Genomic DNA, 9,043 nt, shown 5'->3' on the forward strand with positions numbered 1-9,043 from the left:
CAAAGGGTATGCACAGTTTGATAACTTTTTGGGCATAATTCCAAATTGCTCTCCAGAATGGCTGGATTCTTTCACAACTCCACCAACAATGCATCAGTGTCCCAGTTTTCCCACATCCCCTCCAACATTCATCATTACTTGTTCCTGTCATCTTAGCGAATCTGACCAGTGTGTAGTGGTATCTCAGAGTTGTCTTAATTTGCATTTCTCTGATCAATAGTGATTTGGAGCACTCTTTTATATGAGTGGAAATAGTTTTAATTTCATCATCTGAAAACTGTTCATATCCTTTGACCATTTTTCAATTGGAGAAGGGCTTGATTTCTTATAAATTAAAGTCAATTCTCTGTATATTTTGGAAATGAGGCCTTTATCAGAACCTTTAACTGTAAAAATGTTTTCCCAATTTGTTACTTCCCTTCTAATCTTGTTTGCATTAGTTTTGTTTGTATAAAAGCTTTTTAATTTGGTGTAATCAAAATTTTCTATTTTGTGATCAATAATGATCTCTAGTTCTCCTTTGGACACAAATTCCTTCCTCTACAAGTCTGAGAAGTAGACTATCCTCTGTTCCTCTAATTTATTTATGATCTCGAGAACTGCAGAATATTGAGAAGGCACACAGACAGGATGTGTCTGAACCCCAAACAGCTTCCATGCTGCTTCTAACATTTTTAAAGAAAGGGGGGAAAACTCTTGTCTAAACCCTCTGGCCACTTCCTCCAGGAAGCCTTCCCTCAGGGATCTCTTCCCCTGCCGACTCCCATGCTCTTTCTACAAGGGATGGATACAGAGTGCACCCCCACAGAGGTGTGGCTCCAGCTCCACGAGGGATTCTCGATCACGGAAGGAGAGAAGGGGGACAAGGCAAGCTCACTTTGCGGGAGGATCCAGAGGGGGCCCTCCCCCCGCGGAAGTTTCCATTTTTCTGGCAAGCTCCTTTTCCCTGAAAGTTAAAAAGAGGCAAATCCTTGCGCTGCGGAGAGCGAGGGAGCCCTTCTGTCGGTGCTTTGGTGGATGGATGACTATGAATCGCTCTCCTTTTTACCGTTATCCTACGTGAAAGGCTGAGTCCCCGCGGGAGGGGAGGGGCGAGCAAGAGAGGGATCGCAGGACCCCCGAGCAAGACGGGGAAGGAGAACCCTCCCCAAGGTGGAGAAGGGGGTGGTCTCAGGCCGCAGGGAGGGTTCTCAATAAAGGCGGGACTCTGAGGGATCCGAGGCTGGAAAGGGGGGACTCCGAGAGGGAACCCGGTGGGGGTCTCGGGAGGAGGCTTCAAAGGGGAGGGGGACCGTCACAAAGGGGTGGGAGTGTCAGGACCAGGAAGCTCCACAGGGATGGGCCCCAGGTCGAGGCTCTCCAGTTCCGAGCTGGAAGTCTGGGCTGCAGCCGATGCTCAGAGCTTGTCCTCAAGTGACCCCTCCCTCCTCCCTGCTCGGGGCCTGGGCAGGGAGAGCGGCGGCCGGGCACCGTCCCAGGCCTGAGGGGGCCGCAGAGCTGCCGCAGGGGCGAGGAGGACGGGCAGGGGCTGCGGCAGCGGCCGCAGTGGGGGCAGGGGGGTGAGGGTGGGGGGCGCTCCGCGTGGCTCAGGCCCTCCGCAGACCCCTGAGGACGCTGCCTCCTCCCCAGCCCAGCTCCGAGGGGGAAGGGCGGGGAGCCACGGGGGCCGCTCCCTGCTACACGCGGGCAAGCATCGTGCCAGTCACATCCACAAACACACGGGAGGCAGCCTCGGGTCCAGACACACCGCAGCGCGTCACACACACACACACACACACACACACACACACACACACACACACACACACACACACACACACAACTAGCCTCCCCCTCCCCCCCAGCACGCAGAGGGACACGCTCGGAGCCCGGGAGGGGCTGCTTGAGTGCGTCCCCTCCCCGCCTGGAGCGTCACGGCATCACTTAGTTGTGCTGGCGAGCCACGGGCCACCCCCACAGCCGCGCACAGAGGAGTCCCCCCCTCAGAGCCGCACGTACACGCGCGCACCCCCCGCTGAGCAGCCCCCGCCGCCGCTACACACACTGGCACATACGCAGAGACACGCGTCCTTCCCCCACACTGCCCTGCCACGCGCGCGCTGCCAGACACCCGCCGCAGTGTGTGCGTGTGCCCAGAGCCCGCCCGTGTCTGCCGCCCTTAGTGCCCCCTCCATCCCTGGGGCCGGGCATCCCCGGGGGAGCCGCGGGCTTCCCCCGCTTTAAAGACTGCGGGTTTTCGAGGACCCAAGCGGGGGGGGGGGGCGGGGGGACTCCCACTCTCCCGAATGCCATTCCCCAGGCCGCCCCCTCCCGAGATTTCAGCCCAAGGCCGCCCTCAGGACGCTCTCGTGTGCCCCAGCCGGTACCCGGGGTACCCTCCCCTCTGGGGCCCGAGCCCAGGCCGTGGCCCCCGCTCGCTACCCGCCCCCTCCCTCTGGATTCCGTCCCCGGGCAGCCCGCCCCGCGCCCCGGATGCCAGGCTCATTCCTCAAATTCTCCCCTCCCCGGAGCCCGCAGCGGGTGGGGGAGGGGGCGTAGGAAAGGAAAGGAGCCGGCCGGCCTCCGGAGCTGCCGGAAGGAGGCACGTGTTTGCTTATTATTATTTTCTTTCACGAGGGGCTCCTGGGGGTAGGGGGTCCGTACCCTTCCTCTCCCCTGGCACGCGCGGGGAATTCACTCGGAAAGGGGAGTGCCCTTTCCCGGCGCGCCTGGGGGTGGGGAACAGGGGGTGCGCCGAGGAATTCCCGCCCGCGCGCCCCGATCCCCGCCGCCCGGCCTGCAGGGCCTGCCTGGCCTGGGAGCGCGCTTCTCGCGCCCCGCCCGGCGGCGCGCCGCTCATACATATGCAAATAGCCCCAGGCTCCCAGGGCTCCGGCACGGGCAGCCTCCCCTCCGCCAGAGAGGGGAGAGTTGTTTAAAAACCCGGGGCTTTCCATTGGCCCTCGCGGCTCCACCCTATGCAAATGAGCGAACCTTCGGCCGGCCGCTCGCCTGGGCTGCGTGTGCACGCAGGAGCGCGAGCGCGAGCGCGCGCGTTCTTCCGTCTGCAAACTGCGCAGAGCGAAGGTGTGCCTGCGCGACGCTTACTACAAGAAAGTAGTTCCCGTCTCCCCTCGCGCCCCTCGGCGCCCCCACGGCAGAGTAGCCTCCTCCTCCTCTCCTATAGCTTTCCTTGAGTCCCCCACACTGGCGGGGGGAAGGGGAGAAGGCGCTGGGGCGTGAGCCTGTGCGCGCGCGTGCGTGGGGGAGGGCAGTGTTGCTAAATCAAACAGAAAGGAGAGGTGTTTCCCAGGCCTCCCCACGTGCCCCCGCCTCCTGCGGGCTCGCGGAGGGATACGCGGCTACAGCGCCTCCCCCACCAAAATATTGGGAGTTAAGAGGCGGGCGCTGTGTGTAAGCGAGCTCAGAGCGGAGCGCGCGGCTCGGACGGAGCAGAGCAGAGCTGAGCAGAGCGAGCGGAGCGGAGCCAGCCGACCGAGCAGCCGAACGACCGAGCAGCCGAGCGTGGGCAGCGGCGGCGCCCCGGCCCCGGCACGCTCTCGATCCGCGCCGCGCGGCCGCTGCTCGCCTCCCGCCGCCCGCGATCGGCCCTCGCGCGATCTTCCCCGGACTGCTCCGCGGGGACGCCCGGTGCCGCGGGCGCCGCTCGCCCGGTCCGTCCGCTCTGCCCTCCGGCGGGTGACGCGCTGCTGATCCCCGCGGTGGGCTCGTGGCCGCCCGTGGGCAGTCGGCGGGTCTGCCGCCGCCCGGGCTCCGGGCGTGTCCGGCCGAGCCCCGGCGGCCCCCCGCCCCCCGCGCGCTCCGAGCCTCGGCCCCCGGCCGCGCCGCCTCGCGGAGCCCGAGTCCCCGAGACAAGATGCTGCTGCTGCCAAGTTCCGGCTCGCTGGCGCACATCTGGCAGCCCAGCAGCATGGACCACCTGCCCGTGAAGATCCTGACAAGGCCGGGGTAAGGGCCGAGCCGGGACGGGGGGAGGGGGGTTGAGGGTTGGGGGAAAGAACCGCGGGGGGAAATCCCACTCCTTGGCGCGGCCCGAACCAACCCCCCTTCCCGCTTGTCTCCCTGCTTGCAGCTAAAGCCGAGAAGGAACCCTTTGAGAAGGTGTACCAGGTGGGCTCCGTTCTGGGCAGCGGGGGCTTCGGCACGGTTTACGCCGGGAGCCGCCTGGCCGACGGGCTGCCGGTGAGTCCCGGGGGAAGGGGCCAGGGGCGGGAGGGGCACTAGCTGTGCTGCCTGCAAGTGCCCCGGCGCTCTAAACCGGCTTTCCTCCCCCTAGGTCGCCGTGAAACATGTGGTTAAGGAGCGAGTCACCGAGTGGGGGACCATCGTAAGTAGCAGGATCAGGGAGGAGGGCATGGACATGGATGGGACCGGGACCGGACCGGGAAGGGGGCACGAAAGGAGGCTCGGACTGGCCCCGCCCCCGCCTCAGCCTTTCCCTCCCCCCACAGGGGCGGAGGCTGGGGGCCCGCCCCTCTGTTATTGTTTACATGGGGGGGTGATAGTTGGGGCAGAGTTCTGCCCCACCCCCTTGCCTTCCTTCCTCCTTTGGTGCCCCCAGCGGGCCCCTTCCCGCCTAGGGAAGGGGGGTGTGTGAAGCTTCTTCATCTTGTCCGTGGGTGGGAAGGTTGGCCACAAATGAGGTGCAGGGGGGCCCTGCCACACCTGCCAGACTCAGCTCATCCCCCGTGCCCCCTCCACAGGCCGGCGTGATGGTGCCCTTGGAGATCGTGCTGCTCAAGAAGGTGGGCTCTGGCTTCCGAGGGGTCATCAAGCTGCTGGACTGGTACGAGAGGCCAGACGGCTACCTCATCGTCATGGAGCGGCCCGAGTTGGTGAAGGACCTCTTTGATTTTATCACGGAGAAGGGGGCGCTGGACGAGGACATGGCCAGGGGCTTCTTTGGCCAGGTCCTGGAGGCCGTGCGCCACTGTTACGGCTGCGGGGTGGTCCACCGAGACATCAAGGACGAGAACCTGCTGGTGGATCTGCGCTCCGGAGAGCTCAAGCTCATCGACTTCGGCTCGGGCGCCCTGCTCAAGGACACGGTCTACACAGACTTTGACGGTGAGCGAGCCTCCGTGTCCTTGGCCGTGTCGGGCCGGTCCAACTCGTCCCTCACTGAGCGCCGGGCCTCTGTGCCCCGGGGCCCAGACGGGGCAGGCGCCCCGTGGTTTGGGGGGAGGACTGGTGGCCAGAAGCTGGCCCCATCTATCTGGGAGAAGGTGTTTCTTCTAGGGGCGTCTGTTTATGCAAGAGCCCTGATGCTTCCCTCCAATGAGGGAGCCCTGTCATGGAGGAAGGGGGGGTAGGCTCCTGCCAGACTGTCCGTGTGCGCACGCGTGAGAGGGAGGGAGGGAGCCAGCCAAGGATGCGGGATGCTGCAGCGAGAAAACCCTGCATTGCAGATTGAAACCCTGGGAATGCCAGGGCTGGCTTTTCCCTGCCCCCACCGTGGGGGCGGGGGCGGAGGCCCACCCAGAGGGGAGGGGGAAGAGGATCCCCCTCTGGCTGAAGGAGTCTCCTCCTCCTTCCCCCCCAAAAGAGCCCCGTATCCTCACTTCACATCTGTTTGTTGTGAAACCCGAGTCCCCTGCTCATGTGACCTCGTGCATCACAAATTCCAGGTTGAGTGTGGTTTCCAAGGCAGCGGCGGGTGGGCCGAGCCAGCAGCTACTTATTAGGCTAGGCCGGAGCGGCGGCTGGGGGGGGGAGGGGGGCCGGCTTTCTCCTCCTCCGCCGGGCTCCTTGCCCTGGTAAATGAGTTTTGTCTAAAAAAACCAAAACAAGCCCGCCCCCGCGGGGTCCATACGGGCTCCAGCTTTTCTCCCACGGATCATCTTTCACTGTGCAGGGCTCGCGGCAGCGCGGCCCCGGGCCTCCCTCTCCCCGCTCTCTCCCTCTGCTCTTTTGTGTCTAATTTTGGTGTCGGGCGGGCGCTGCCGCAGGCGCCACGCGGTGCCCAAGGCCTTGCCGAGCAGTCAGCTGACGGCCCTCTGACGGCCCGTAACATGATAGCCCCGGCTTCCTTCCCTTGTCCTCGGGGACGCCCGCAGTCTCTGACCCGGGCCTGTGCCTTTGTGTTGTGCTCCAGGCACCAGAGTGTACAGCCCTCCAGAGTGGATCCGGTACCACCGCTACCACGGCAGGTCGGCCACCGTGTGGTCCCTGGGCATCCTTCTGTACGACATGGTCTGCGGGGACATCCCCTTTGAGCAAGATGAGGAGATCCTCCGCGGACGGCTCTACTTCAGAAGGAGAATTTCCACTGGTGAGCAGCGAAAGGGAAAGTAGCCACAGTCCCTTGGGTAGGGGGTCACTCGGAAAGGCAGTTTCTGCTTGGGCCTGGCAAGAAAGGCCGACCGAAAGGGGTCAGGGAAGGACTTCCAATCTGAGCTCCCCATAGGTTCGGGAACATTCCATTGCTTATGGGCACCTGGAAGTGCCTGCAGAGCAGGAGGGAGGGGGGGAAGTTTGGGGTGTATTCCCAGAGGGCCCGTGTCTCACAGCTGGCCTTCTTTCTCCTCTCAGAGTGCCAGCAACTCATTAAATGGTGTCTGTCCCTGCGGCCGTCAGACCGGCCCACCTTGGACCAGATCTTCGACCACCCCTGGATGCTGCGCTCCGACGTGGGGAAATCTGAGGACTGTGATCTACGGCTCCGGACCATCGACACAGATGTGTCCAGCACGAGCTCGAGCAATGAGAGCCTGTGAAAGAGGGAGCCGGCAGAGCCCCCCACCATGCCGCTCTCTGACCGGGGGCAGATGGGCACACTGACCGGGCAGGGCTAGGAAACCCCTCCTTCTCCTGTAGTCGAGTCCCCATCGGAGGGGCTCAGGGGCCCCGGGTCTCCCCAGCCCCCTGCTGATGGCCGCGGGGGACCAGCGCCTCTGAGCCCAGGGCAGGCAGTGGGCGCCGGGCCGCCCGACTCTCCTCCGGGAGCAGCGAGCACGCGCGACCTCTAGAATCCCGCGTTCAACTTCTTGGCTCTCATAGAGCTGGGACTGATTCCCTTGCTTCTGAGTGCCTTTCTGATAGCTGCTTTAGTGGGGGACCGGGGGCGGGGCGTTCCGGAGCTGCCTCTACCCAAAGAAGAATCAGTTCAGGGTAGGGCCCGGCCCCAGCCGGTCTCCCTGCCTCCTCTGGAGCCGGGCGCCACCCGGTGGGACCGTGGCCTGGGGAGGGCACGTGACCGCAACCGCAAGCCCCTCCCTCGATTCTTTGCTGCTCCCCTCCCTCTCCGGCAGTCTGCACTGAGGCCAGACTGGGCTAAGCCGCTTGGATTCAGGAAAGTCCACCCGTCGGCTTCGGATCATCTCACCTCTGGGCGCGAAGCCCCCTGCCTGACGCCCCCTCCCCTCCGTTCGTCGGTCTTCTGCCTAAGCCCCGCCTTCTCCCGGTCCCTGCCCTTCTGGCTACCTTCAGTCTTAACGTGTGGATGGGCCTGTTGGAGAGGATGCACAGATCAATGCAACTAGCCAGGCCTGGCCCGGCCCCCGCCCCGCCCCCGTCTGCGTATTTATGTCCGGAGTCCCCTCCTGTATGATAGCCACCGTTTTTTATTTATTGTATGACCATTGAGGACAGCGGCCCGGTCGCAGAGGCCGGGCCTATTTATTGGGCTTAATTTATTGTCGAGAGTTGGTCCCGCGCCGAGCCGCCCCGCGGAGGCTCCCGCGATCCTGAATTCTTGCATTCCTGTCCACTGTATGTTTTCTATCCGACTCCCTGTATTTGTTGAAAGATGGAAAATTATTGTATAAAGTCTAATTTAAGGGGAATAGAATGTCTTTTCTAAGTGGGGCAGGCGGCGGGCCACTTGGCCCCCTGCCTGGTTTTGTGGCCCATGCTGGGAAGGGGGGAGGGTCTATCTCCACTGGGGGGGGAGGGTGGCAGTCAGCGGCCTCTTTAATTTATTTTACTCGCTGTGTTTGTAACCAGGTCACCCCAAGTGTGACTTGGAATTTGGGGTTTGTTCCTTCACTTGAACAGTGTGAAATGTATGGAGATCATATTTTTTTATACAGGTTATTTCAATTAAATTTTTTTTTTTTTTTTGTATATAACAAGTGACTCTGGGCTACTTATTGGTTTGGCTTCAGTGTTTGAGCCCAAACAGATGGGCTCTGATCCTCTCTCTTCTTCTGTGAAATGGGGACACCAGTGGTATACAGCCCTCTTGACCAAACTCCCCCAGGGAAGACATCAAGCCCTCTAGTGCTGTCTAGAAAGGCCTGCTGGGGGACTGACCAGGGGCTGGGTGCTGATCTCGGTGACCTGAAGTCCTCCCCCATCCCCACTGGCTTCCATCACACTGGGCTCCCAAGAGGACCTCTTGCTGAGCTCCTTTGCCTCTCCCTTTTAGTCCTTTCAATGCGGGGTACAGATGTGCAGCCCAGCTGTGATCTGCCTGAAGGAGTTAGGACCCCCTACCCAGAGTGGGCTGTGGGGGCAGAGTGAAGTCCCTAGTGGGGAATACCTGGGAGGTGGAGATCTCACCTGCCAATGGCACGCAGAGCTTAGGCTGGAGTCTGGGGGAACTCTCCCACTCTTCTACCCATCATCCTTTGTACCCCACTTCATCGCCTAGTCTACCTGTCTCCCTAACTCAACCTATTTCCCAGATTCCCACCTGCTTGTCTCCTCCGAGAGAGTGAAATGCCCCTGACCTTCGGGGACCTCCTCTGGTCTCTCAGGGGGCAGGGCCTAGCTTCCTGAAGGTGAGCTTGGGGGCTGGGAGAGAGCCGGCTGGCAAGAGGATTTCCTGGAGTTTTAGGGAATCCAGCACCTATCCAGGGATGCTGTGAGACTTGGGGAAGCTGCTCAGTTCTCAGGCCTGTCAGGAAAGGGCGGGACGCTGGCGCAGAGCTGGGGCTGGCCCCCATTTCTCTCGGGGAGACAACCATGGCCCAACCGTTCCTCTTGGTGCAGGTTGAGGGCATCAAGGACTAGTGACAAAAGGATCTCCACTGGAGATAGGAGAAACAAGGGGAATGTTTCATCTCCTCAGGAGAATGTTGAGTCTTATTCCTCTTGAGGA

At 62.0% G+C, this 9,043-nt stretch overlaps 1 protein-coding gene across 1 annotated transcript; it reads left to right on the forward strand.

The window, feature by feature from the left end:
- Positions 1–783: 783 nt before the first annotated feature.
- PIM3 (Pim-3 proto-oncogene, serine/threonine kinase) lies at positions 784–8,072 on the forward strand. Its single transcript, XM_074269667.1, has 10 exons — positions 784–867; positions 1,451–1,559; positions 2,300–2,479; positions 2,969–3,141; positions 3,728–3,872; positions 3,986–4,182; positions 4,277–4,327; positions 4,704–5,067; positions 6,095–6,271; positions 6,532–8,072. Exons 1-10 carry the CDS (start codon positions 784–786, stop codon positions 6,714–6,716), a joined length of 1,665 nt encoding a protein of 554 aa, XP_074125768.1. The 3' UTR covers positions 6,717–8,072.
- Positions 8,073–9,043: the final 971 nt, after the last annotated feature.

Source organism: Sminthopsis crassicaudata, chromosome 5 (genome assembly GCF_048593235.1).
Source record: "Sminthopsis crassicaudata isolate SCR6 chromosome 5, ASM4859323v1, whole genome shotgun sequence".
In the NCBI taxonomy this organism is placed as follows: domain Eukaryota; kingdom Metazoa; phylum Chordata; class Mammalia; order Dasyuromorphia; family Dasyuridae; genus Sminthopsis; species Sminthopsis crassicaudata.

What these genes read in the sequence shown, in the direction of transcription:
- PIM3 (XM_074269667.1), top strand. Translation starts at nt 784, where the DNA reads ATGGATACAGAGTGCACCCCCACAGAGGTGTGGCTCCAGCTCCACGAG. An exon ending in GGTCTACACAGACTTTGACG is followed by an intron (nt 5,068 to 6,094) that starts GTGAGCGAGCCT and finishes GTTGTGCTCCAG; the next exon opens with GCACCAGAGTGTACAGCCCT. An exon ending in CAGAAGGAGAATTTCCACTG is followed by an intron (nt 6,272 to 6,531) that starts GTGAGCAGCGAA and finishes TTCTCCTCTCAG; the next exon opens with AGTGCCAGCAACTCATTAAA.